Consider the following 27,757-nt stretch of genomic DNA (forward strand, 5'->3'; position numbering starts at 1 on the left):
CGGGGTCAGTGCGAGGAGGTGGGAGGGGCTTGGAGGGCGGGGGCGGCAGTGTTGACGCTGCCCCCCCCAGACGCGTTACAATGGGGTTGCTGCCTCTGACCTCATGGGTTAGTAAGCAATCGGGATGGTAGCACCGGAGTCTGCTCAAAGCTGTAGGGCGGGGCGGGTGGGGGGTGGGGGAACACCGGCTGCGCATTTTGGATGTTGAAGGAGCCCCCACCCTCAGGGGCTCCGCAATCAGAACATTATCAAACTGGATCGCAGGCGACGGGACAATAGGTGAGCCTGGTGGGCTCTCACTGAAATGGAACGGCAGTAGGCAAGATTAATATATCCGTGTTTGAGAAAATGCTTGAACGTCCTATAGTTTTAGTCTAAGGTATGGGGCATTGACCAATCAGGGAAGGGGAATTCTTTGGCGGGCGCCAAGGTGGGTGGGATTTGTCAAAGCTGCTGGAAAGAGGTGGAGGAGCTGATTGATTAGTCTTCAGATAAGAGCCCTACTCCAGCGGAGGTTGGAGAAAGAGTGCTTGTTGGTGCTGTCTTGTCTGAGATAGTTTTTGAGGGTTTGATTGGTTTCCTAGCAGCCATTTTCACCCCACTGGCCCAATGTTACTCCCAAGAAATCCCTAATTGAGCGTAAAGGAGCTGTGGAAGATAACTAAACCAAAGGATTTGGTTTTCTAAATGCTTTAGAATCTTATGCTTTTAACATGAAGAGTGCTGTGAGTGATGAGGGCTTGAAGGGCAAGATTAGTGAGTCTGATAAAAAGAAAATACTGGAAAAATGCACTGAGGTGCTTTCATGGCTGGAGGCCAATCAACTGGCTGAGAAAGAGGAGTTTGATCATAAGAGAAAGGAATTAGAGCAGGTGTGTAACCCAATCATCAGGATTCATGTCCCCTGAGGAGACCAAAACATAAAATAATCTTAGTTCAGCAGGAAGACAGGTACGATTGCAGAATAAAACATCACAGATAAAGGAGCAAGGTAGTTGAGTAGGCCCTGTGAAAATTGAACACAATATATGCTAAGTGCCTTCCACTTGCTTCCAGTTCGTTAAGAATACTCTAGTCCAAAAAGCACTCTCTGTAAAAGAAGGGACTAGGAAAAGATACTTGTACACCAAATTTATGGCAGCATTATTCACAATAGCCATGAGGTAGAAGCAACCTGGGTGTCCAAGGAGGGAATGACTAAATAAGATGTGTTATATACATATAATAAATATTATTCAGCTTTAAGTAAGGAAACTCTGATACATGCTGTAACATGGATGAACTTTGAGGACATCTTTCTTTCTTTCTTTTCAAGATTTTATTTATTTATTTGACAGATCACAAGTAGGCAGAGAGGCAGGAGGCCAATCTAGAGAGGGTGAAGCAAGCTCCCCGCTGGGCAGAGAGCCCGATGCAGGGCTCGATCCCAGGACCCTGAGATCATGACCTGAGCTGGAGGGAGAGGCTCAACACACTGAGCCACCCAGGCGCCCTTGAGGACATCTTTCTAAGTGAAATAAGCCATTCACATAAAAAAAATTATTGTGTAATTCTATTAATACGAAGACCTAGAGTAGTTGAATTGATAGAGATAGAAAGTAGAATAGTAGTTGCCAGGGGCTGGAGGGAGGAGGGGAATGGAGAGTGGCTTAATTGGTATAGAATTTCAGTTTTGCAAGTTAGAAAGATTTCTGGAGGGTGGTCAACAATATGAATGAACTTATTGCTGAAAAGTATACTTAAAAAAACAGTTAAGTTGGTAAATTTCAGATTGTGTATTTTTCTACAATTGAAAGTAATGAAATAAAAAAGCCCTGTGCCAAAACTTCATTTCATTTTTTCTTCTCAGGCCTCGGAAGACCATGGCTACTGCTAAGGGAATGGCCATCGGCATCGACCTGGGCACCACCTACTCCTGCGTGGGGGTGTTCCAGCATGGCAAGGTGGAGATCATCGCCAATGACCAGGGCAACCGCACCACCCCCAGCTACGTGGCCTTCACCGACACGGAGCGGCTCATTGGGGATGCAGCCAAGAACCAGGTAGCCATGAATCCCCAGAACACTGTCTTTGATGCCAAACGTCTGATTGGCAGGAAGTTTAATGATCCTGTCGTGCAATCAGATATGAAACTTTGGCCTTTTCAAGTAATCAATGAAGGAGGGAAGCCCAAGGTATTGGTGTCATACAAAGGAGAGAAGAAAGCTTTTTATCCTGAGGAAATCTCTTCTATGGTGCTGACAAAGATGAAGGAGACTGCTGAGGCTTTTTTGGGCCACCCCGTTACCAATGCTGTGATCACTGTACCAGCGTATTTCAATGATTCTCAACGCCAGGCTACCAAGGATGCAGGTGTGATTGCGGGTCTCAATGTGCTAAGAATTATCAATGAACCCACAGCTGCTGCCATTGCATATGGCTTAGATAAAGCAGGTCAGGGAGAGCGACATGTCTTGATCTTTGATCTAGGTGGAGGCACTTTTGATGTGTCCATCCTGACCATAGACGATGGAATTTTTGAGGTGAAGGCCACTGCCGGGGACACCCACCTGGGAGGGGAGGACTTTGACAACCGTCTGGTGAGCCACTTCGTGGAGGAGTTCAAAAGGAAGCACAAGAAGGACATCAGCCAGAACAAGCGAGCCGTGAGGCGGCTGCGCACAGCCTGCGAGAGGGCCAAGAGGACCCTGTCGTCCAGCACCCAGGCCAACTTGGAAATTGATTCACTTTATGAAGGCATTGACTTCTACACATCCATCACCAGAGCCCGGTTTGAAGAGCTGTGTGCAGACTTGTTTAGAGGCACTCTGGAACCTGTGGAGAAGGCCCTTCGGGATGCCAAGATGGATAAGGTGAAGATCCATGACATTGTGTTAGTGGGGGGCTCCACTCGTATCCCTAAGGTTCAGAGGCTGCTGCAGGACTACTTTAATGGTCGTGATCTCAACAAGAGCATCAACCCCGACGAGGCCGTGGCCTATGGGGCGGCAGTGCAGGCGGCCATCCTGATGGGGGACAAGTCTGAAAAGGTACAGGATCTGCTTTTGTTGGATGTCGCTCCCTTGTCTCTAGGGCTGGAAACGGCCGGGGGCGTCATGACGGTCCTGATCAAGCGCAACTCCACCATCCCCACCAAGCAGACGCAGATCTTCACCACCTACTCGGACAACCAGCCCGGCGTGCTGATCCAGGTGTACGAGGGCGAGAGGGCCATGACGCGGGACAACAACCTGCTGGGGCGCTTTGACTTGACTGGAATCCCTCCTGCACCCAGGGGAGTGCCTCAGATTGAGGTGACCTTTGACATCGATGCCAATGGTATTCTCAATGTAACAGCCATGGACAAGAGCACCGGCAAGGCCAACAAGATCACCATCACCAACGACAAGGGCCGTCTGAGCAAGGAGGAGATCGAGCGCATGGTTCTAGATGCTGAGAAGTATAAAGCTGAGGATGAGGTCCAGAGAGAGAAAATCTCTGCAAAAAATGCTTTAGAATCTTATGCTTTTAACATGAAGAGTGCTGTGAGTGATGAAGGCTTGAAGGGCAAGATTAGTGAGTCTGATAAAAAGAAAATACTGGAAAAATGCACTGAGGTGCTTTCATGGCTGGAGGCCAATCAACTGGCTGAGAAAGAGGAGTTTGATCATAAGAGAAAGGAATTAGAGCAGGTGTGTAACCCAATCATCACAAAACTCTACCAGGGAGGATGTACTGGGCCTTCCTGTGGGACGGGGTATACTCCTGGAAGGGCCGCCACAGGCCCCACCATTGAAGAAGTAGATTAATCTTATCCGGAGCTGGAGGGTTCTAGGGTGCCTCTAAGGTGAATTTTCTTCCCCTCATCTTCAAACGTTGTTATGATTATTGAATTGACTGTCCTGAACCTAAGTTACCATCCTTTCGGATTCTGACAAATCTTTTGTATACCATCTTTTCACAGTCCATGTTTCTGACTTTTAGGAAAACTAGGCCCCTCTGAACCATTTGATGAATTCGAATGTCTGCTATTTATTTCTGACCTCCCAACTTTCTTCTTCCTATGTGGATGGTTAAATGTCAGTCAGTAAACTTGTTCCTAAAACAAATTTTTTCTGGTATCTTTATTGATTTATTATTTTTAAGTTTATTTTTATTTATTTTTAAAGATTTATTTTAGAGAGAGAGCACATACACGCATGTGAGCACACATGAAAACACTGAGGGGAGGAATAGAGAGAGGGGGAGAGAGAAACCCTAACGGACTCCACACTGAGCTCAGACCCCGATGTGGAACTCGATCCCACCACGCTGAGATCATGACCTGAGCCAAAACCAAGAGTCAGACCCCAGTTGACTGAGCCACCCAGGATCCCCTGTTTTTTTTTTTAAATTTATTCAAGTCATATCTACACCCAATGTGGGGCTCAAACTTATGATCCTGAGATGAAGAGTCATATGCTCTTCTGACTGAGCAAGCCAGGCACCCCTTTTTTGGTATCTTTAGACTGTGAGTGTACCTTAAAAAGTAAGGTAACGATTTCATGAAGAGTGTGAGTGTGGTCTGATTGTGAACCCATTGTGAATGATTAATTAAACTGGCTAGGGGAAAGTGTTTGAATTTTCATGAGCTAATTGTTTCCAGCAGGAAAATGACTCTTAATCATCAGGCACCTTTAGCTCCAGCTGGAGCAGTTGCTCACTGTAGTTTCTGCTTATATTCAGTGAAAGACCGGTTTAGGTACTTAGGGTTCAGCTGGGGGAACAAACTTCTGATTGATGTTCTCCTTATGACATTTAAAGGTGAGGTCTAGGGCATCCAGCATCTGTGTACTCATAGAGTCTATTATTACATCCTTTACATACAGAAAACATTTTTAAAACAAACTGCTGACAAATGGGTACTTTTCTGGGAGATGAGAAATGGAGATTTTGTAGTCTTATTCCTTGAAGAAAATATTTTCACCTATTGTGTCATATCATATATTTATAAAACCCTTAGGGGCATGAGTGTATAAGTCTGTGTAACTGTACACTTGTGTCCTTTAGTGTTTGAGGGAACATATTTGGAAGTCAAATATTAGAATAGGAATTTCTACCCCTGAGCAAGTTTTTGTTTGGTTTTACTCAGTCCTTTACAGGGTGTAAGGAGGGTGTGAGAAACATGGACTTTTAAAGGGTGTAAGAAACATGGACTGAGATTGGGTCCTTGGGAGAAATATGTTTATTGGGAACCTTTTAAAATTTTATATTATGCTAGTCACCATACAGTACATCATTAGTTTTTGATGTAGTGTTCCATGCTTGTTTGCATAAAACACCCAGTGCTTGGTGCAATCCGTACCCACCTTAATACTCATCACCAGGCTCACCCATAACCCCAATCCCCCCCCTCCTAAAACCCTGTTTCTATTGGGAACCCTTGATAAAATCAATATCAGTGCTCAGGCTCCTGATCTCAGGGACTTTGCAACATTTCATTTTTTTAAAGATTTTTATTTATTTATTTGACAGAGATCACAAGTAGGCAGAGGCAGGCAGAGAAAGAGGGGGAAGCAGGCTCCCTGCAGACAGGGAGCCCGATGCAGGGCTTGATCCCAGGACCCTGAGATGGATCGTGACTTGAGCTGAAGGCAGAGGGTTAACCCACAGCCACCCAGGCGCCCCAACATTTTATTTTTTTAACTTTTTATCGAAGTGTAACGGATATAGAAAAGTGCATAAATCAGGAGTTTTCCCAAGTTCCTCGACAGTTTTCAATAGAGTGTCTGGAGGGTGTTAGAACCGTGGGCAGCACCATCAAGAAAAAAACCCCAGAGAGGCCATGAACCTCTTGAAAATTTGGCTAACAGCTGGGGCTCGCGCCTGCGTGGTAGAAGCCCGCCACTCCGGGAGGAAGTGGGAAGGCAGGAAGGCCCGCCCCTTTCCCCGGCTTCAGCGCCCCTGCGGCTCTCCACAGCCCGCTCTCCCAGGTCCGCGAGTCGACAGTGCGCTCCTGTCATTACTCAGAGCTCCCCCGGCTCTTCTCGCTGCGTCTGCGCGATTCTGTGCCGCCCCACGCGCGGGCTTGCATCCCGGTTGCCGCCCGGCCCCAGTCCCGCGGTTCCCGGCCCTCGCCTTCCCCGTCCGGCCGGCAGCCCGCGGCTTGAGCACCATGGTAGGTACCGTGACGTCACAAGGGGGCGCCCTGGGGGAGCGCAGGCGGGCCGAAGGTTGGGGAGCGGGGAGGCGGTCGAGGCTTTGACCCTCAGAGCCAGAGTTGGGCCCTTGGGTTTGCTCTTTATTCTTAGTTCCTGCGCCTTGCATTCTGTGGGGGGGACACACCTGGGAGCTCATGGGATTTTTTTTTTACCCTTATGCGGGAACAAAAGAAACGCGTGGAAGAGTTGGGGACAGGAGGGGAGGGGAAAGCTTGACCTCGAGGAGTATTTCTATGGCCAGGCTTTGGGAGGGTGAGAATGGGACGCTTTCTACAGTTGTGCCCACTGGGGGTTGGGGGGTAGAGAGGAACCCAGGAGAGGTCGTTGAAAGCCCGACCCGGAGAGCGAGAGGGGTGCAGGGCAGAGCATCTCTCTGGAGCTTTAAGTCAGGGGAAGTGAAGTGTGTTTGGGCTCCAGCCGGAGTATTGTGTTCCGGGGGCCCACAGAGTATTTTTTCCTGTGAAGTTTTGAGAACTGCCAGAGATGTGGCCGGGTTCCCAATATCAGTACTGGAAATACTACCAGAGGGAGGGGCACTCCTTCCTACCCTGTGTATAACTTCCCAGGTGATAGTTTTCCCTCTCTCGCCCAATAGCTCTTCTATTCCTTTTTCAAGTCCCTGGTGGGCAAGGATGTGGTCGTGGAACTCAAGAATGACCTGAGGTAGGCACATGTTCCTGCAAGTCGTAGCGGGTGGGTATATGCGGGGCTCTGGAACCCCTTTGACAAGTATGATTTGAGGGCTGGACAAAGTGGGAGAGATAGAAAAGAAATAAATGACCTGTGCCGTTTGGTTAAAGTACTAGAGAGCCATGAGAGGGCAGAGGCATCGCTAAATTTGTTTTTACAAAACGAACATAGTTTTGTTTTTTTCTGATTAAACTGTTTACTCAATTATGGAAATGTAGGAATCAGTTCCACAAGTAAAGGTGTATTACAGGGGCATTTGTAATTTTATTTGCAGTAGCCCAAAATTGGAAACAAATAACCATCTACAGGGAATGCGTTAAGTTGTGACACTTCATAATATACAGCTGTCACAGAGGAATAGATGTATTGATATGAACAGCTGTTGCAGAATGGTAGATGTGGCACAACTTCCATTTTGTTAAAGAGAACGTAAAGGATAAACTGAAGACCAGTGCAGTCCCTTATGTCTGCTTTTACAGCCTCTACCCCGTTGTCTCATTAGCCTCTAATTAGCAACCAGGACATGGAGTAAATGCTGTATCCTTGGAGAGACTTTTTTCCTGGTCCTTCTAGCCAAAGTAGTATCTGTTATATAGTCTATTTTCTTCCTAGTAGGTGCTTCTGAAATTGTGATTTCATAAAAGTATGTTTAGTATTTACAGCCTGTCCTTCCTACAGGACCAGGACCATGTTTAAGCTCACCTTTGTGTACCTGAGTTCTGCAATAGGCCTAGTATATCATAGGTGCTTAATAAGTGTGTGCTGAAAGAAGGAAAAATGGCTAACATTTGAGAACATCTTATCAACTAAGCACTATTCTGAATACTTTACATTTATTAACATTAATTCTTTTAACAACTCTGTAGCACACATACTATTGTTGTTGTCTTATACACATGAGGAAACCGAAGCATAGACAGGTTAACTGCTTAAGTCTACACAACTAGTAAATGACAGCCAGAACTGAAGTCCAGTTCTGTCTGGCTTGCACATGTTTGCACTCTTATTTATTTATTTTAAAATATTTTGTTTATCTATTTGACAGAGATCACAAGTAGGCAGAGAGAGGGGGAGGCAGGCTCCTTGCTGAGCAGAGAGCTGGATGTGGGGCTCCATCCAAGGACCCTGGGATCAGGCTCCTGGAACCGTGACCCGAGCCGAAGGCAGAGGGTTTAACCCCCTGAGCCATGTAGGCGCCCCACATTTGCACTCTCTTAAATTAAAAACGATTGGTTAGAGAAGGACAAATACCATATGATTTCACTAATATGTGGAATTTAAGAAAACAGATGAACATGGAAAAGAGAGAGGCAAACCAGAAAACTTTTTTTTCTTAAGATTTTATTTATTTATTTGACACACAGAGAGAGGGAGAGAGCACAAGCAGGGGGAGTGGCAGACAGAGGGAGAAGCAGGCTTCCCTGATGAGTGGGGCTCGATCCCAGGACTCAGGGATTATGACCTCAGCCAAAGGCAGACACTTAACCAACTGAGCCACCCAAGTGCCCCCAGAAAACAGACTCTTAACTATAGAGAACAAACAGGATTGTTGGAGGGGAGGTGAGTGGGGGCACGGATTTGGTGGGTATTGAGGCCGGCATTTGCTGTGATGAACCTTGGGTGCTCTATGTAAGTGATGAGTCACTAAATTCTACACCTGAAGCTAACATTACACTGTATGTTAACTAATGAATTTAAATAGAAATTTGAAAAAAACAAATAAATAAAAATGGGGTCATACTCTTTATGCAACTGTGAAACTTGCTTTTTGTTCAGCAATATGTTGTGGATATCTTCCATGTCAATAAAGTTGATCTTTAACATTCTTAATGTCTGGGCATTTTTTTAAAAAGATTTTTTATTTTATTATTTATTTGACAGACAGAGATCACAAGTGGGCAGAGAGGCAGGCAGAGAGAGAGGAAGGGAAGCAGGCTTGCTACCGAGCAGAGCGCCTGATGCAGGGCTCAATCCCAGAACCCTGGGATCATGACCTGAGCCAAAGGCAGAGGCTTTAACCCACTGAGCCCCCCAGGCGCCCCTATATGGCATTTTTATTAGCTGGCGGGAACTAATTTAATCAAGACTTTGCTTTTGGACATTTAGGCTGTTTCTTGCTTTTACAAATGATGCTGCCCCGAACATCATTATGTGTGCAACTTTGTACACATCTTTTTCTTTAGAAAAAAATCCTTTAAAAAACTTTCCTTTAAACTAAATAATATTTAAAGTATTACTACGTGATGCTCTTTTAGAAAATTCTGTTTATTTAATTTTCTCAATTTTTAATTTAAATTCCAGTTAACATAAAGGGTAATATTTTCAGGTGTAGAATTTAGTGTTATCACTTATATTCAACACCCAGTGCTCATCACAAGTGCCCTCCTTAATACCTAACTTTTTTTTTAAAGATTTTATTGTATTTTTTTTTTTAAGATTTTATTTATTTATTTGACAGACAGATCACAAGTAGGCAGAGAGGCAGGCAGCGGGGGGGGGGGGGGGGGGCGGAGCAGGCTACCGCTGAGCAGAGAGCCTGATGTGGGGCTCGATCCCAGGACCCTGGGATCATGACCTGAGCCAAAGGCAGAGGCTTTAACCCACTGAACCACCCAGGCATCCCTAAAGATTTTATTTTTAAATAATCTCTGCACTCAAGGTGGGGCTTAAACTCACAACCCCAAGGTCAAGAGTCACATGCTTAAACAGACTGAGCCAGTCAGGGTTCCCACCTTTAGAAACTTTGAATCAGTGTATTCCCACCTGCCCCCAACAGTATCTTCCATGATTCTTTTTGAGATAATTTCTCAGTGTGGGAAACCTTGACACACTGATGTCAATGTCAATGTCAAACATTGATGGCGTATAGATTGGGGCCATATAGAGAGACAAGTATGGAAATCAACCAGCTAGGCAATTCTATGAGAGGATTTGTTTTTGGTTTCCTCTTTTCTTCTTTCTGGGTCTTCCATATGGCAAGAATGACTTACATTATAGCCCCATGTCCTAAAACACGGACTTAGAAGATTTGAAGATAGTCCATTGGTATGGGAGAAGGGTTCTTTGCTCTCATGCTTGTTTTCAGACCATTGTGCCAGATATTAAGAGACTGAATGAAATGACACCACCTATGCAGTTTTTCGGAAGTGACTTCACCACTGCAGAAGGTAATACGGTGTTGTCAAAGTCTTTCCAGCAGTCAGGGATGTGGGGAAACCATCATGAAGAAGTATGTTTCTCAGGCAGCGGATTTTAAAGACTTAAAATTTATCAAAAATTGGGGCCCAACAGAGAACTGCCAGCTTTATTTTTGGCAAGATAAAGACTTTTTTAAAAAAGATTTATTTATTTTAGAGAGGGAGAGAGTCAGTCTTTTTTAAGAGGGGAGAGAGGCAGAAGGAGGAGGAGGGAGAAAAGCAGGTTCCATGCTCTGTGTGAGCCCCATGTGGGGCTCCATCTCAACCCTGAGATCATGACCTGAGCCAATATCAAGAAATTAAGAGTCCTGGGGTGCCTGGGTAGCTGTGGGGTAGGCCTCTGCCTTTGGCGCGGGTCATGATCTCAAGGTTCTGGGATTGAGCCCCACATCGGGCTCTCTGCTCAGTGGGGAGCCTGCTGCCCCCCCCCCTTCTGCCTCTCTACCTACTTAACGATGTCTCTCTCTCTGTGTCAAATAAATAAATAAAAACTTTAAAAAAAAAAAAAAAAGGAAAGAAATTAAGAGTCCAGTACTTAATCAGCTGAGCAACCCAGGCGAGAGAGAGCCTTAAGCAGACTGAGCATGGAGTCTGATGTGGGATTCGATCTTATGACCCTAAGATCATGACCTGAAGACCTGAAGGTGGCCAAAATCAAGAGTCCTAATGCTTTTTTTCCCCCCTTTTCTTTACAATTCTTTTTTTTAAGATTTTATTTATGTGAGAGAGAGAGACAGAGCGTGAACAGGGCAGGGAGGGAGAGGAGGCAGAGGGAGAGGAAGAAGCCGACTCCCCACTGAACAGAGAGCCTGATGCAGGGCTCGATCCCAGGACCCCCAGATCACAACCCAAGCTGAAGACAGACTCTTAACCAACTGAAACACCCAGATGCCCCCAAGAGCCCGACACTTAAGCAACGGCACATTACAGTCATTTCGTTAAAGTTTTTAAAATTTTTTTTAAAGATTTTATTTATTTGACAGACAGAGATCACAGGCAGGCAGAGAGAGAGATAGGAGTAAGCAGACTCCCCACTGAGCAGAGAACCCGATTCGGGGCTCGATCCCAGAACACCGGGATCATGACCTGAGTCAAAGGCAGAGGCTTTAGCCCACTGAGCCACCCAGGCACCCCAGGTTTTTTAATTTTTTATGATTTCATTTGTGAGAGAGAGCACAAGAAGGGGGAGCAGCAGGCAGAGGGAGAATTAGGCTCCCCGCCGAGCAAGGAGACCAATATAGGGACTTGATCCCAGGACTTTGGGATCATGACCTGAGCCTAAGATAGACACTTAACCTACTGAGCCACCCAGGCAGCCTGAAAGATTTTTAATAACAAAAAAATAGCAAGGGCAATTAAAGAATTATTCTTAGGGAGGAAAATATTGACAACCTTTAGCATACTACATATGCACCCAACAAACGCTATCCTAACCTGTGTTTCTTTGTCTCAGACTTAAGAAACCTTTGAGCACACATCAGTGTTTGAGAACCACTGTTCTAAGGAACATAGAATCTGGTGATGACATGCAGGGTAGTTAGGATGAAGGTGGCCAGGATGGAGGCTGGCCTAGACTGAGGTGTAATAAGACCTTGGCTTGTAGAAGTCAAACTAGAAAGAGAATTTTAGAGATGTTAGGAAAATGTCACCAAATGATGGGGACATGGGTCATGGAGGATGGTGAAGTACAACTCAGAATTTGAGGTTGTGAGACTGTTGAGGCCACTCACAGAAAGTAAAGAAGTTGAGAGAGAGGTAGCATGACTTGGAGCCTTGGTGACCTGATAGCATTCCTCATTCACATTTCAGAGGGCCCAGGGATTGAGAAAAGGAGGGGACATCTTGTGCCTGCATCACCAAGAACAATGTTAAGCTACTTTGTCTACTTTACATATGGGGTTCCAACAGATGTTTGAGAATAGCTGCTGGTTTGGGGTATCAGACAAATGTGGCCTCAAGTCCCTGTTTCTTTTACACTTGTGCACATTACACAATCTCTGAGTCCCTGTTTGGTAAGAGGTACCTTGTGAGGTATCCGTAAAGATTGCAAGTACTATATGGAACACGGGCCTAGTTTGTAACAATTGTTTAATACTAGCTTCTAAGAGGGTGCCTGGGTGGCTCAGTGGGTTGAGCCGCTGCCTTCGTCTCAGGTAATGATCTCAGGGTCCTGGGATCAAGCCCCACATCGGGCTCTCTGCTCAGCAAGGAGCCTGCTTTTCTCTCTCTCTCTCCTGCCTCTCTGTCTACTTGTGATCTCTCTGTAAAATAAATAAATAAAATCTTAAAAAAAAAAAAAGAGTGCCTTGGCTTTAGGAGATGTGAGGTCTAAAATAAACACTGCAATAAAAGCATTGTCTTTCTTGATCCTGGGCTTAGGAATGCCCCCTTTTGGTTCTCTCTTCTGCCTTCCTCAACCCCCAGCTATGTTCTTATCCATGGTCTGAAGTTGTCTCTCGGTTGATTTTGGTGTAAACTGATTGGGTTCTTTCGTCTTCTCCCCCAACAGCATCTGTGGAACCCTCCATTCTGTGGACCAGGTGAGATATGTAGGAGCCTAGAATGAGGTCTTGGGGAAGGAGAAGGGAGAGTTTCAGGGCTGGGTGTTTGCATCTTGTCTCTAGAGCTAATGATGGTGTTTGTCTTCTTTTCTTAGTATCTCAACATCAAACTAACTGACATCAGTGTTACAGACCCTGAGAAGTACCCTCACATGGTGAGTTGGTGATGGTGAAGAGGAAACAAAAGCAGGAAGTTCCTGGGTGGATAGCTGACATTCTTTTTTTTTTTTTTTTTTGAAGATTTTATCTTATTTGTGTTTATTTGAGAGAGAGAGTACATGAGCTAGGGTGGGGGGCATGGGGGACAGGCAGATGGGACACCACCCAGTGCAGCACCCTGAGATCACTACATGAGCCAAAATCAAGAGTCAGATGCCGAACCGACTAAGCCACCCAGGTGCCCCAGATAACAGACACTTTTAAGGGTGTTTTCTTGTTTATCTGTCTGGGTCTAGTTATCAGTGAAGAACTGCTTCATCCGGGGCTCAGTGGTCCGCTATGTGCAGTTGCCAGCAGATGAGGTGGACACACAGTTGCTACAGGACGCAGCAAGGAAGGAGGCCCTGCAGCAGAAACAGTGACGGTTCCTCCCTGTCCCTCTTCTGTTGGTGACCTTGCACCTCATGTTGCAGCCCAGGACCCCTCTCCCATATTTGAAGGCTTTTCGTCTTTTTTTTTTTTTTGGTCTTTTTTGAATATTGGAGACTTTTTTTTTTTTGTCTCCTTCAAGGGATGAGTGGATGAGAATAATAGTGGGGAGCATCTCTCCTCTGTTGAGGAGGGGAGGAGAAGTAGGCTGGGGAACTGCAGACCTGCCTTGTCCTCAGCACCTGCCTTTCTCACTCCTTCCCTGGATATAGTGGGAGAATCTCCTAGATCTCTCCAGGACAGCATGTGATTCATTTTGGGGATGGAAGGAATCTGTCCCGCATCGGGAATAAACTTATGATGCACATTCTAGTTCTGTGTGTGTTTTGGGAACGAGCCTGGAGGGTGGGAAAGGGATGTTGAAGTCATCCAAGCCCTGCTGCTCTATTATCCCAGCCAAGAATCCAGCCCAAATTCCCAGCATTATCTAACACTCTTCTCCCTGGTGTAAACTATGTAATACCTCACCTGAGCTACAGCATGTTTCTTGAACATGCCCCTACCTGTATGGCTTGCCCTCCGGTGGTCTTCTGCTTGTACTGTACCCACAAGGAGTACCTGTTGCCTTTCCATGTCTGTCCTGTGAACCTGACAGTTAATGTTATGAGACACCAAGATGCACCCGATGCTGCCAGACTGTCTCCTCAACCCAGCCAAACCACTTCACGCTTTCGGAATATAACGGATTAATACAAGTGACATAATTTTTCATCGTGAAGAGTTAGGGCTGGGAATGAGTCAAACCGGTTCATTCAGCAAATAGGAGTTTCCTCCACACCGGAGTTCTCAGTTCTAAGGGATCTTCCGGGCCACCCGGCCTGACGCCTGCTTCTGCGGGAGGAACAAGGCTCTTGGAGCAGGCGGGGCGCCCCCTGGGTCCTGGGGCGGCAGCGCCCGGCCCGCGGGTTCCCGGGCTGCCCGCTGGGCGCCGCCCTCCCGCCGGCCCGGCCGAGGACCCGCGCGGGGTGCCCGCGGTGGCGCCTGACGGGAGCGCGTTCCCGGGAGCATCCTCCGCTCCTGCGCCCGCGCCCCTTGCCGTCCATCGTGAGCGCGGCGGGCGGCGGGCGGCGGGCGGCGAGCGGCGCGGCCCCGGCGGAGTTTTGGGCAGGGCAGCCCCCGCCCGCGCAGGCGGAGCACGGCCGCCCGCGCCAGGACCCGCGGGCCCGGAAACGCTCGTTGTCACAAAGGGGGGAACACGTGGGCGCCCGTGGCCCGGCTGCGGTCGCTGGGAGCTGGGGTCGCCCGGAGAACCGCCCACCGTCCCCGCCCGCCCGACTCCTCGACCCCGGCCGCCAGGCCAGTCCACCTTCGGCCGGCGCCCGGCCGCGAGGTGGCCGTCCGGCTTGGTGTGACCACCTCCCGCCAGTACGTACCTGCGGCCCGAGCCCGCGTCCTGCCGGGCACCGAGGGGCTGGCTACCCCGAGCCTCCCGCAGTCCCGGAGCTCGCGCGGTCATGGGGAGTCTCCCGCTGGCACTGCCACTCCGATAGCCGGGCCCTTGGCTCTTAAGGCCGGGTCAGACCTCCAGCCCTGGGGGTCCCGGACGCCTGCGGTACAGGAGCCCCCAAGGGGTCCCCTCTGTTTTCCCAATAGGACACCTCTGGGTCCCTCAGTCAACCCCTGTCTCTCTTGCTTCTTAGGTTTTCTTCCACCTCGTTCGGACCCCCAGCATAACCATGTCCATCCTGTATGTCTCCCCTCATCCTGACGCCTTCCCCAGCCTCCGTGCCCTTATAGCTGCACGCTATGGGGAGGCTGGGGAAGGGCCGGGCTGGGGAGGAGCCCACCCCCGAATCTGCCTCCAGCCACCCCCGACTAGCAGGGCTCCCTTTCCCCCACCCCGCCTGCCCGCCCTGGAGCAGGGGCCTGGTGGACTCTGGGTGTGGGGGGCCACCGCTGTGGCACAGCTGCTGTGGCCGGCAGGCTTGGGGGGCCCTGGCGGTAGCCGGGCTGCTGTCCTGGTCCAACAGTGGGTCAGTTACGCCGACACTGAGCTAATACCAGCTGCTTGTGGAGCAACGCTGCCTGCCTTGGGGCTCCGAACCTCTACTCAGGACCCTCAGGTGAGTGGGAAGAAGGAGACGGAGATAGAAGAAAGATTGGAGTGGGTAATGAGACAGGAAGACAGTGTGTCAGACGTGGAGAAACACTGATCAAGTCCCAGGTTGATGCCTGGTATGATAACCTTGGGCAGGTTTCTTAAACTCTAAGCCTTGGCCTTCCCATGTTTGAGAATGGACGTTTTCATTTTGAACACGTTGAAACGGTAAGAGGTGTGCAGAGCGGTCTAGTGCCAGGCGTTTTAAAGTCTGGGAGTAGACGTTTGAGGAGTCTTAAGCTGATGAGAAACAGGAAAAGACTGGAGAGTAGCAAGTGGGGTTGGAGAGGTGGCTGTGCTTGGGGAGATGGAGGAGAAGGCAAATGGGGAGGGGAAGGAAAGGAGAGGAGAGAGAACTAGACCAGATTGAGGCTGTGAATCCTTCCAAAGCAGACTACCTCCTTGCAGAGTTGTTTTTTGTTTGTTTGTTTGTTTTTTCCTAAGATTTTATTTATTTGTCAGAGAGAGAGAGAGAGAGCACACAAGCAGGCAGAGACTTAAGAGAGAAGCAGGCTCCCTACCAAGCAAGGAGCCTGATGTAGGACTCGATCCCAGGACTCTGGGATCATGACCTGATCCGAAGGCAGTGGCTTAACCAAATGAGCCACGCAAGCATCCCCTCCTTGCAGAGTTTTGAGCACATGTTGGATCCTTAGTATTTCTTGAATGAATGAATGAATGAATGGGATGAATATGTGATTCAGAACCTGGCTTGCTCCCTCATATCCTGCTTACTCTGTATACCATAGAGGTCCCCTCTCTGGAATGCCTTGTCCCCCTCAGCCTGATTTATTTTTTTCATAACACTTACAGAGAAAAATAGGGTAATGCATTCTGTATTCACACCTTTACTGTCTCCCCCATTGGAGTGTAAATTGCACCAGTCAGGGTCTGTGCTTGTGTCTACATTCTTTAGAGAAGTGCCCGGCCTGTAGTAGGTGCTTGATAAATACTTCTTGAAGCGATTACTGTGTTGCCTCCTGCAGTCTTTAACATTTGATGTTTAATATATTTCACCTGGCACATAGTAAGTGTCCAGAGGAATTTGTTGAACTAATGGGAATGTTTCTGTTATGACCATTTGACCTCGGAGGTGGGAGCAGAAGGGGGCCACATGGATTGGGTGGGGGTGGGAATTGAGGTGGGCCAAACCTTGTCTCATACCCCTTCCCTTTCCTGCTAGGCTGCCCTCGGGGCCCTGGGCAGGGCCCTGAGTCCCCTGGAAGAGTGGCTCCGGCTGCACACCTATCTGGCCGGGGAGGCCCCCACGCTGGCTGACCTGGCAGCTGTCACAGCCTTGTTGCTGCCTTTCCGTTACGTAAGTCACTGGATCTTGGAGAAGAACCAAGGCAGCCCCCGTTTGACCTTGCTATAGGGTGACTAAGGGTATTTCGTTTCTGTTCACCCTCCCAGGTCCTGGACCCCTCTGCCCGCCGGATCTGGGGTAATGTGACTCGCTGGTTCATCACATGTGTCCAGCAGCCAGAATTCCGGGCAGTGCTGGGAGAGGTGGTTCTGTACTCGGGGGCCAGACCCCTCTCTCAACAGCCAGGTGAGGAAGGCTTCCTCTGGGCCTTCTCTGTGGCTTGCTTTCTTTTTGTTCTTTTAAGAATGGCAGAGTCACTCAGGAAGGGCCCTGAGGGAGGACAGGGTGGGAGAGCGTGGGGAGCCCTAGGGCAGCTGGAATGGCGCATCTGAAGTATCGTGATGTGGTTGACAGAGAGGATTCCCAGTGGGCTAAGTTGGCATTTCTGTGCCTCTCTCTAGGCCCTGAGGTCCTTGTACCCCCAAAGACAGCTACTCAGCTCAAGAAAGAGGCAAAGAAACGGGAGAAGCTGGAAAAATTCCAACAGAAGCAGAAAACCCAACAACAGCAGCCACCCCCGGCAGAGGTGAGAAGCTAAGGGTAGAACTGGAGGGTTGGCGCCGTGGTGGGTGGATGATCTCCGTGCCTATATCGTTTCCCTCCTAAGCAGAAGAAGCCAAAACCAGAGAAGAGGGGGAAACGGGATCCTGGGGTCATTACCTATGACCTCCCAACCCCAGCTGGGGAAAAGAAAGGTACGAGAAGGGGGAAGGGAACCCCTTTCCAGTCTCCTCAGCTGCTGCCTTTCTTTGGTGTTACCCCTTCCTGTTCTGCCCTCGCTGCCACCATTTGGCTTTGGAGGACCCCCAAATCTCCCCGTGTCTGTGCTATGATGTGAGCAACAGAAGTCCGGTGCCTCTGCTGGCCCACTGTCCCAGCTGCTCCTGGCCTCAGGGAACAACCTGAGGGAACTGACCCTCCCCATCTCTCTCCCAGATGTCAGTGGCACCATGCCCGACTCCTATAGCCCTCAGTACGTGGAAGCTGCCTGGTACCCGTGGTGGGAGCAGCAGGGCTTCTTCAAGCCCGAGTATGGAGTGAGTGAGCTCTGCTGCCCAGGCCTGGAGGACATGTGGGAGGGCGACAGCAGGGCCCGGGACCCACTGCCTGGGAGGGGGCTGGGAAAGGTGGTGGGAGGCCTTAGCGTGTGCCCATCCTTCCTCCCCTATCAGCGTTCCAGCGTGTCTGCACCAAATCCCCGCGGAATCTTCATGATGTGCATCCCACCCCCCAATGTGACAGGCTCCCTGCATCTGGGCCACGCACTCACCAATGCCATCCAGGACTCCCTGACCCGATGGTAAGCTCCAGTGCTGTCCTTGGACCCTATCCTTCTTCTGCCTCGTCACTTTTCTCCTCCCTTCTCACCTGACAGGCCCTCTGTCCTCTCTTCTTCCATATGGGCCCTCAGCTATGCCCCCTGGTGGTGCTCTGCTTCTCTCCTCATCAGTCCCCTTATTTGATCATCAGCATAAACCCCTAGTTAGGCAACCAGTTCCCCTTTCTTGCAGACTCTGTCTCCCTTCTCTTGCTACTAATACTACTGTTATTTTGAGTTAAACAAGAAATACATAAATGTATTTTTGTAAGAAATGTAAAGCTTCAAGTCTCTTTGACTACATCCCTGTAGACCTACTCCCGTGCTATATTTAGCCATTATTAACACTTTGATGTGTATCATTCCAGGTCTTTCTTACCTACTTACTTACAAATACGTGTATCCATAGTAATTTGTAATTTTGTTTTTGGGTGGGTTTTTCTTATTTCTGTTCTTTAACATAGAGAGTCAACACTAACTTTTTCCTTGTACTTAGCCATTTATTTTGGAGCTCTCCTTGTTCTTATGCACAGACTGACTTCATTCTCATTCATTGTTCCATAGCATTCGATACTGTAGCTATCCCATAATGGAGTTTCTTTCTTTCTTTTTTTTTTCTTAAGATTTTATTTATTTATTTGACAGACAGAGATCACAACTAGGCAGAGGGGCAGGCAGGGAGAGGAAGGGAAGCAGACCCCCAGCTGAGCAGAGAGCCCAATGCGGGGCTCGATCCCAGGACCCTGGGATCATGACCTGAGCTGAAGGCAGAGGTGATGTGAGCCACCCACGCACCACCTTGGAGTCACTTTCTTATTTATGGTTGTTTCCTAATTTTTCTCTGTTGAACACCTGGTTGGAATGCACATTCCTGTATATGCTTTCTCCAGTGCGAATGGAAGGATTTCTCTGGTTCTATCAGGAACTGAAACTGCTCAGTTGGAGGGGCATGCTTCTATTCAGTTGCCTCCGAAATGGTCTTGGTGACTTACACCTCTGTGAATTGCCTGGGAGGGTGTTCATTTCCCCATGCCCTTTCCGATCCCGGACATTATCGGTGTTTGTTTGCCAGTCTGATGGGCGAAAACATGCTACCTCTGTCGTTCCCGATTCCTGAGGCCGAGTGGAGTCTGTCTGTGTTGCTCAGCCAGTCAGGTTTCCTTGTATACGAATCATCTGTACCTACCTTTCATCTGTTTTTCTATTGATTGTGCTGTTTTTCTTTAATTGGTTTGTTGGAAGATTCTTTAATATTCTAGATATTGAGGATTTGGTTTGTTACGTTTATTATAAATGTTTTCTCCTATTCTAGCACTTGCTCCTCTCCCTGACACATTAACAGCGTTAGCAAGTATGTAATCTAATATCCCACATGACAGGTTCCTTTAAAAAGCACTTTTTATTTACTTTAGAGAGAGAGCATGAGCAGGGAAAAGGGCAGAGAGAGAGAGACAAGCAGGCTCTCCACTGAGGGCAGAGCCTGATGCGGGGCTCAGTGTCAGAACCCTGATGTCATGAGCTGAGCTGAAATCAAGAGTTGGATGCTTAACCAACTGAGCCACCCAGGCACCCCTAAAAATGTATTTTAAGACAACTTTTTATCTTTGGAAGCCAGAGTTTGTTTATTTTAAGCTTTGAGAAGTTTTTCTACAGTCCTACTTACTAAATTAACATGGTTGAAAATATTTACTGGACATCACTGTGCCAGCTCCATTCTGGGCACTGGGGATACAACCTCGGATTTAGAATTTTGCAAGGAATTGAAAGCTGGAAAAACAGAATTATGTTAAATATGTACATAACACACAAAGAGTTATGTTAAATACATACGTAACAAACAATGATCAAGTTTTCTGATCAAGATCAGAAAAGAACGAACACTTAGAAACCTCTTAAGGTAGCAGCCTTTTATTTATTTATTTACTTATGGACAAGGGGGAGGGAGGGGTAGAGAGAGGGGGAAAAGTGACCCCTGCTGAGTAGGGAGCCCAATGCAGGGCTTGATCCCCAGGACCCTGAGATCGTGATCTGAGCCGAAGGCAGACACTTAACCAGATGAGCTCCTATTTGCCAGGTTATTTGACTTTGTGTCTTACTAAAGATGGCCTCTCCTACCTCAAAGTTATAAACACTCTCATCTGTGTTCTTCATTTTTTTTAATGTTTTTCTAATAGTGTTGAGTTCACGAATCAGACTAAAATTTATCTTGGTGACTATTGGCAAGTAGGGAACTAATCAGCTAGTTGTCCCAAACAGATTTATTCAGTTGACTGTCCTTTCCCTACTGATAGGAAGTGCTGCTTTCAGCGAATACTAAATTTGCTCAGATCTGTTTCCAGACACTGTTTTGTTCCCTTAATCTGTAACTCCATTCCTACATAGTAACTTACTGTTTGAATAATCGTAACCCTATCCTGTGTTTGGTTTCTGGTTGGGCACGAGCCTCCTCTTTGTTCTTTTGTCAGATTGCCTTAGCTGTCCTTGCACGTCTCTCCCTGACTAATTTTACAATTGGGAGGATCCCTCCCACCTCCCCTTTCTTTCCTGAGTCCATCAGCTCCCTGCCCAGGAGCCTCTTTTTCCTCCGGTGCCAGGTCCACCGGCCCGTTCCCCTCAGGTCCTCTTGGCTCTTCCCACAGGCACCGCATGCGCGGGGAGACCACGCTATGGAACCCTGGCTGTGACCACGCAGGCATTGCCACCCAGGTGGTGGTGGAGAAGAAACTCTGGCGTGAGCAGGGGCTGAGCCGGCACCAGCTAGGCCGAGAGGCCTTCCTACAGGAGGTCTGGAAATGGAAAGAGGAGTGAGTGCAGCACCCCGTCCCCTGTCCAGATAAGACCTCTGTAGCCTCCGGCCCTGGCTGCAGGCCCAGGCCCTCACAGAGGCTGAGTGTTAGTTGGCTCTGGGGCCCAGGTCACTTTCAGAGGGATGAGTGATCCCCATTCCCTCCTGTCCACCACCTCATTTCTCCCTCCAGCCCAGACCTGAGTGCCTCCGGGCCTGTCTGTCCACTTCCAGGAAAGGTGACCGGATTTACCACCAGCTGAAGAAGCTTGGCAGCTCCTTGGACTGGAATCGAGCCTGTTTCACCATGGACCCTGTGAGCAGGAAGGGTCTCAGGCCTGGGGCTCCCCAGAGCAAGTAACCCGCAGAAGAGACCACACATGCTGTGGTCCTCCCCTAGGAGGGGAGCCCACCACCCCTAGGAAACCACTAAGGGCTCAGCTGCAAATAGCACTTCTCGACCCTTCTCCTGGCCCTTTGTTACCTGGGAGCTCAGATTCTCCCAGGTGATACATGATAGGGCCTCACTCTCCTGTGGAGCCTGAACTCCCAGGAGTCTCTTCAGCAGCACCTGTCCCTAGCTGAGTGGTTTCCTTGCCATCTCCAGAGTCCTCAGGCTCGTTGCCTGCCTTCATGTCCCCATAGCCCTCTCCTCTTCAAAAAAAAGTACTTCTCCCCGCCAGCCCTCAAAGGGGTCTGCATGCTGGACAGTGGGACTCCAAACAGCGCAGGTATCACCAGATCCTGCCGCCTTGGCAAGTCTGCCTGGGCCCATCTCTGTCTCTCTCTGCTCCCTAGAAACTCTCCACAGCTGTGACGGAGGCCTTTGTCCGGCTCCATGAGGAAGGAGTCATCTACCGCAGTACCCGCCTCGTCAACTGGTCCTGCACACTCAACTCTGCCATCTCCGACATCGAGGTGCCCCCCCACCCCAGCCCAGGATCTCTCCCATCTCCGCCCCCAGCCCCTGCTCCTAGGCACTTCTCTTAATACCCATATCACAGGTGGATAAGAAGGAGCTGACAGGTCGTACTCTGCTCTCCGTGCCTGGCTACAAGGAGAAGGTGGAATTTGGGGTCCTTGTCTCCTTTGCCTACAAGATCCAAGGCTCAGGTAGGAGCTAGGGGCACCAGGGTCCTGGGTTCTCTCCTCTGGGAGAAGGGGCCAGAGCTGAGACCGCAAGGCTACATGTCATCCCAGACAGTGACGAGGAGGTGGTGGTGGCGACAACACGGATCGAAACAATGCTGGGAGATGTGGCCGTAGCTGTGCACCCCAAAGATCCTAGATACCAGGTGCGGTGGGGTACTGCCCACAGCTGGGGAGGAGTGCTGGCTGGAGGGGTTCCCACCCTGTGAGCGGGTGTGGGATGGGCCCTTAGCCCCTTGGCTGAGGAGAAAATAGGCTTAGAAACTCATCTGCAGCTCCTTTCTGGCCCTGAAGATGGAATTTGGGTGTGGGGCAGTCAGGACCCTGGGTGGGAGGGAGTCAGGTCTGGGCCCTCTTGAATTTTTGATGTCACCCCCTGTCCCCAGAACCTGAAGGGGAGGAGTGTGATCCACCCATTCTTGTCTCGGAGCCTCCCCATTGTCTTCGACGATTTTGTGGACATGGAGTTTGGCACAGGTGAGCAAGAGGCTATCCTCGGAGAGAAGGAGGCCATGAGGCTCCCTACGGTCATTCATCTTCCCTCTCAAAGCAAAACAAACAAGCTTTTCCTGAACCAGCAGGACTTGGGCTGGGTTTTAGGGCGCGGTACTAGATACATGGGGAACAAGGGAGGTCTGGGAGCGACATCTTCCAGCAGAGGGGTGTTGTGTGTGGAAAGAGACTTCACTGAGTCCCTCGTGCCTGGGCACCCCCGTGTGCACCCCAGGTGCGGTGAAGATCACCCCTGCACATGACCAGAACGACTATGAGGTCGGGCAGCGACATGGGTTGGAGGCTGTGAGCATCATGGACTCCCGAGGGGCCCTCGTCAACGTGCCCCCGCCTTTCCTGGTGAGACTATAGGGGGTGCAGTGACCAGTAGAGAGATGTGTGGGGTACCTAGGCATGGTCTTGACAGGGCCTGTCTTCCACCCAGGGCCTGCCCAGGTTTGAGGCCAGGAAGGCGGTGCTGGCAGCACTGAAGGAGCGGGGACTGTTCCGGGGTGTTGAGGACAACCCCATGGTGGTGCCGCTCTGCAAGTGAGGAGGGGGCTGGGGCGGGGTGGGAGGAGGGGCAGGGCTCCTCGGGGCACTCACATCTGTTCCCCCACCTGTGCATCCCCGCAGCCGCTCCAAGGATGTGGTGGAGCCTCTGCTGCGGCCACAGTGGTACGTGCGGTGTGGGGAGATGGCCCAGGCCGCCAGTGCTGCCGTGACGCGGGGTGACCTCCGTATCCTGCCTGAGGCCCATCAGCGGACGTGGCACACTTGGATGGACAACATCCGGTGCGTCGGCCCCTCCGTGTGGGGAGGGGTGCTGGGTGAGGGGCCAGGCAGGTAGGGGGCACAGGCAGGAGCACCTTCCTCCCCTGCCTGATGTACCCCTTTCCCCCCCACCCTCCCTGCAGGGACTGGTGCATCTCCCGGCAGCTGTGGTGGGGCCACCGCATCCCGGCCTACTTTGTCACAGTCAGTGACCCAGCCGTACCCCCAGGGGAGGTGAGCCCAGGCCGGGGCTGGACACTGGCCCATCTCCGGGGACTGAGGTGGCTGTGAGTCCTTGCTGACGGGACGGGGCAGGCGAGCCAGAGGTGGTCCCTCAGTGCTCACTCCGCCTGTGGCAGGACCCAGATGAGCGGTACTGGGTGAGCGGGCGCAGCGAGGCTGAGGCCCGGGAGAAGGCAGCCAAGGAGTTTGGAGTGTCCCCTGACAAGATCAGTCTCCAGCAAGGCAAGGCTGGGCCTGGGGGGTGGATGGCTGAGCTGGGGCTCTGATCCCCGTCTCTGCCTGCTCTGACCTCTGACCTTTGACCTCCCTCAGATGAGGATGTACTGGACACCTGGTTTTCGTCTGGTCTCTTCCCATTCTCCATCTTTGGTTGGCCCAACCAGGTGTGTTCCTGAGGGACCAGCTCGGGGTGGGGTGAGGTCTGGGAGGTGGGTGCTGGGCCCCCCATCATGGCCTGCTCTGCCCCCAGTCAGAAGATCTGAGCGTGTTCTACCCGGGGACGCTGCTGGAGACGGGCCATGACATCCTCTTCTTCTGGGTGGCCAGGATGGTCATGCTTGGCCTGAAGCTCACTGGCAAGCTGCCCTTCAGGGAGGTGCGGAGACTGCCAAGACCTGTCCCGTGGTCGTTCCCTCACCACCCCCCCCCCCCCCATGCCACAGCTCGGGCTCAGCATGCACAGGGATATGGGGACACAGACCTCCCAACCAGGGAGGTCTTGTGGGCACTGAAAGCTGGCTGGGCTTCCCCACAGTGATTCTGTGACCCGGCTTCCCGGAGGAGGGAGTACTCTGATTCCCGTGAAGGTGCTGAATGGACTGGCAGGGTCACTGAGGGGTCTGAGGTTCAGAATGGGGCCTGCGTGGGGCAGGGCCCGGGGCAGGCACTGGGGTCTGGGTGAGGAGACACGTGGTCATGGGTCTTCCCTGCCAGGTCTACCTCCACGCCATCGTGAGAGATGCCCACGGCCGAAAGATGAGCAAGTCTTTAGGCAATGTCATCGACCCCCTGGACGTCATCCACGGAGTCTCCTTGCAGGTGGGGCTGCGCTCGGGGCCAGGCGGGGAAGGACTGTGGAGCTGTGGTGTCAGCCCCCTGACCACTCCCGCCTCACTCTCAGGGCCTCCACGACCAGTTACTGAGCAGCAACCTGGATCCTAGTGAGGTGGAGAAGGCTAAAGAAGGGCAGGTACCAAGGGCGGGCTTGGGGGCTGGAGTGTGGGCCTGGGGAGGTGCGGCCGCCTCAAGGTGCCCCCCATTGCCGCCTCCCACAGAAGGCAGACTTCCCAGCAGGGATTCCCGAGTGTGGCACCGACGCCCTGCGGTTTGGACTCTGTGCCTACACATCTCAGGGTATGGCCTCCAAAACCTCTTGGCCGGGCCCCTTCTCCTTCCCCGAGGCCCACCCTTCCCTTCCCCATGACGGGCACAAGTCAGGAGAGAGAATGGTGAGGACGCAGCCTCTGCTCCCATGCAGGTCGTGACATCAACCTGGACGTGAACCGGATATTGGGGTACCGCCACTTCTGCAACAAGCTCTGGAATGCCACCAAGTTTGCGCTCCGGGGCCTTGGGAAGGGTTTCGTGCCCTCGCCAACCTCCAAGGTGAGGACCCACTAGACGGCAAGGTGGGCAGCATCTGCACGGGCTGTACTGATGCCACTCAGGCATCAGGCGTGGCCCGTGCTGGTCAGGATCACAGCCGCGGGGTTGGGTGGCCCAATCCCTACCCTGGAGCAGCCTTTGTGTAACTGAGGAGATGGATGGACACAGGGACGGACAGTTACAGTGAAAGCCTGGGGCATTGGGGTCCTCCCCCAAGGAGGCAGGAGGCCTGTCCGTTTTCCTCCAAATAACAGGCACATGATGGTTGCCTCGGACCTGTCAGTCTCCAGGAATGCAAACCTGCCCATGGTTCCTGCTCCCCATGGGCTTTTGCCTCCTTCCCTGGGGCATATGGTACCTACTAGCTGATACGCTCCTTCTTCCCAAGCCTGGAGGCCACGAGAGCCTGGTGGACCGCTGGATCCGCAGCCGGCTGACTGAGGCCGTGAGGCTTAGCAACCAAGGTTTCCAGGCCTACGATTTCTCAGCTGTCACCACTGCCCAGTACAGCTTCTGGCTCTATGAGCTCTGTGATGTCTACCTGGTGAGGAGGAGTGGGATGGGGCTGAGGGCGGCAGAGCCCTGGGCCTTTACTTTGCCAGTGGCTGGCCATGAGACCTGGGCCTTCCTCTCACCTTCCCAATCCTCACAGGCACAGGGAGGGCTGGAGGCTAGACCTTTTCCATCCCTGAGCCCCATGCTTCCTGGTCCCCTAGGAGTGCCTGAAGCCTGTGCTGAATGGGGTGGACCAAGTGGTGGCCGAGTGTGCTCGCCAGACCCTCTACACCTGCCTGGATGTTGGCCTGCGGCTCCTGTCACCCTTCATGCCCTTTGTGACTGAGGAGCTGTTCCAGAGGCTGCCTCGGCGGACACCACAGGCCCCCCCTAGCCTGTGTATTACCCCCTACCCGGAGCCCTCAGAGGTATGGGATGCAGCCTGGAGGGGGCTCTGGTCTGCCCGCCAGCCTCCCTCACCGCCTCCTGCACCCCGCAGTGCTCCTGGAAGGACCCTGATGCAGAAGCTGCCATGGAACTGGCCCTAAGCATCACACGGGCTGTGCGCTCCCTGCGTGCGGACTACAACCTCACCCGGATCCGGCCTGACTGTGAGCCTCCGGCCTCCAGACCCACCTTGTTCCCTGGTCCCCTCCGCCCCCTCAGACCAGCATCCGGCGCGGTGGCCTCATGGCACGTCTCCTCAGAGCCACATCTCTCCTTCCTCCCTCCCCACAGGTTTCCTGGAAGTGGCCGATGAGGCCACAGGCGCTCTGGCATCGGCAGTGTCAGGCTACGTGCAGGCGCTGGCCAGTGCGGGTGTGGTGGCCGTTCTGGCCCTAGGGGCTCCCGTGCCACAGGGCTGTGCTGTGGCCCTGGCCTCTGACCGCTGCTCCGTCCACCTGCAGCTGCAGGGGCTGGTGGACCCGGCTCGGGAGCTGGGCAAGCTGCAGGCCAAGCGTAGTGAGGCACAGCGCCAGGCACAACGTTTGCGGGAGCGCCGTGCTGCCTCAGGCTACCCGAGCAAGGTGCCCCTTGACGTCCAGGAGGCAGACAGAACCAAGGTGTGTGGGGCAGCCGGGCGCTCCTCCTCTGTTTCCCTCACCATCTGTTCCCTCCCTCATCAGACCCCAGATCTGGGCAGTCCCGGGGGAACAGGTAGCCTGGGCCCCTTGAACACATGGGGTTTGTGTAGTCTGTTCTCTTCCATGAACAACAGGCAAGGGGCGGGGGACACCACCCAGGGTCACACAAACCAGGTGAGGATGGAGGCAGACCTAGAACCAGGTATCCTGCCTCCCAGCCAGAGCCCTCGTGCCTCACCCAGTGCCTGGAACGTGGCATCCCACATGCCTGGGGCTGCTCTGCGGACCGCCTGCAGTCAGGAAGCCCAGTGGGCTCAGCTGGGGTCTCTCCAGGGAGGAGCAGTGGGATGAACCACATGGACACAGAAATGAGCAGAGGCTGAGTTACTGAGCCTTGGCAGCTGAGTGGGCTCTCTGTTCTCCTGGAAGCTCTACCATTGCCATTTTACAAACGAGCACCCAGTGCCTGCCTGTCCTGTGTTCCTAACCCCGGTGCCCCACCATTCATCTGGGGGCGGAGCTGCTGGTTTTGAGGCCCCTTTGTTTTTGGGGACTGGCCACTCTGGCAGAAGGCAAGCCCTGGGAGGTCAGTGATGCTGGAAGAAAAAGCAGGTGGTGCTGGGGAGACTGGGGAGGATGAGGGGGGCACAGGCCTGCCAAGCTCACGCAGTCCCCAGAGTACTCCGCCCATCTTTCCACCTCGGACCCCTCTGCCATTGTGGGCATTGCATTGTTTCTCACCTACTCTGGGCTGTGCCCTGCTGCTGGCATTTGTGTCCTCTCTCGGGCCTGGGTCCTCACCACCCACACCCCCTCTCCTTTGTTCCACCCCCCAGCTCCAGCAGACAGAAGCAGAGCTCAGGAAGGTGGATGAGGCCATTGCGCTATTCCAGAAGATGCTGTGATACACCCAACTCCACTCTTCATAACCTCCAATGTACACCTTGGGGGTGGCAGCAATAAAATATTTTGCCACAAAACCCTCTGTTGTCTGTGTGTGCTAGGACTGGGGAGGGCACGGAGGGCCTGGGTGCCTACACCCGCGGACACAGCGGGCATGAGCAGTGCGAGG

General features: G+C 51.5%; 3 protein-coding genes across 6 annotated transcripts; all 3 read left to right on the forward strand.

Moving 5' to 3' along the window:
* Positions 1-32: 32 nt before the first annotated feature.
* Positions 33-4,088, forward strand: LOC131834338 (heat shock 70 kDa protein 1-like). 3 transcript variants are annotated; one of them, XM_059178865.1, is made up of 2 exons: positions 33-107; positions 1,850-4,088. In XM_059178865.1, the coding sequence occupies exon 2, from the start codon at positions 1,863-1,865 to the stop codon at positions 3,786-3,788; it is 1,926 nt and encodes a 641-aa protein (XP_059034848.1). In that variant the 5' UTR covers positions 33-107; positions 1,850-1,862; the 3' UTR covers positions 3,789-4,088. The 3 variants fall into 3 exon arrangements, with proteins under 3 accessions (XP_059034848.1, XP_059034847.1, XP_059034846.1); XM_059178864.1 differs by lacking the exon at positions 33-107 and adding an exon at positions 127-379; XM_059178863.1 differs by lacking the exon at positions 33-107 and adding an exon at positions 127-279.
* Positions 4,089-5,866: 1,778 nt separating this feature from the next.
* Positions 5,867-13,587, forward strand: LSM2 (LSM2 homolog, U6 small nuclear RNA and mRNA degradation associated). Its single transcript, XM_059178888.1, has 5 exons — positions 5,867-6,136; positions 6,775-6,842; positions 12,576-12,606; positions 12,723-12,782; positions 13,083-13,587. The coding sequence occupies exons 1-5, from the start codon at positions 6,134-6,136 to the stop codon at positions 13,206-13,208; spliced, it is 288 nt and encodes a 95-aa protein (XP_059034871.1). The 5' UTR covers positions 5,867-6,133; the 3' UTR covers positions 13,209-13,587.
* An 806-nt stretch (positions 13,588-14,393) lies between these two features.
* VARS1 (valyl-tRNA synthetase 1) lies at positions 14,394-27,665 on the forward strand. 2 transcript variants are annotated; one of them, XM_059178868.1, is made up of 30 exons: positions 14,394-14,640; positions 14,916-15,338; positions 16,557-16,691; positions 16,787-16,925; positions 17,141-17,265; positions 17,347-17,434; positions 17,676-17,776; positions 17,912-18,039; positions 20,697-20,861; positions 21,077-21,158; positions 21,641-21,760; positions 21,847-21,955; positions 22,043-22,137; positions 22,378-22,468; positions 22,719-22,843; positions 22,929-23,032; positions 23,120-23,278; positions 23,401-23,491; positions 23,617-23,722; positions 23,813-23,883; positions 23,970-24,095; positions 24,434-24,538; positions 24,621-24,689; positions 24,775-24,853; positions 24,978-25,105; positions 25,494-25,649; positions 25,822-26,028; positions 26,100-26,211; positions 26,339-26,664; positions 27,522-27,665. In XM_059178868.1, the coding sequence occupies exons 2-30, from the start codon at positions 14,952-14,954 to the stop codon at positions 27,588-27,590; spliced, it is 3,798 nt and encodes a 1,265-aa protein (XP_059034851.1). In that variant the 5' UTR covers positions 14,394-14,640; positions 14,916-14,951; the 3' UTR covers positions 27,591-27,665. The 2 variants fall into 2 exon arrangements, with proteins under 2 accessions (XP_059034851.1, XP_059034852.1); XM_059178869.1 differs by having other exon boundaries at positions 14,395-14,640; positions 17,350-17,434.
* The last annotated feature ends 92 nt before the right edge of the window (positions 27,666-27,757 follow it).

The sequence above is a fragment of the Mustela lutreola genome, chromosome 6 (assembly GCF_030435805.1).
Source record: "Mustela lutreola isolate mMusLut2 chromosome 6, mMusLut2.pri, whole genome shotgun sequence".
In the NCBI taxonomy this organism is placed as follows: domain Eukaryota; kingdom Metazoa; phylum Chordata; class Mammalia; order Carnivora; family Mustelidae; genus Mustela; species Mustela lutreola.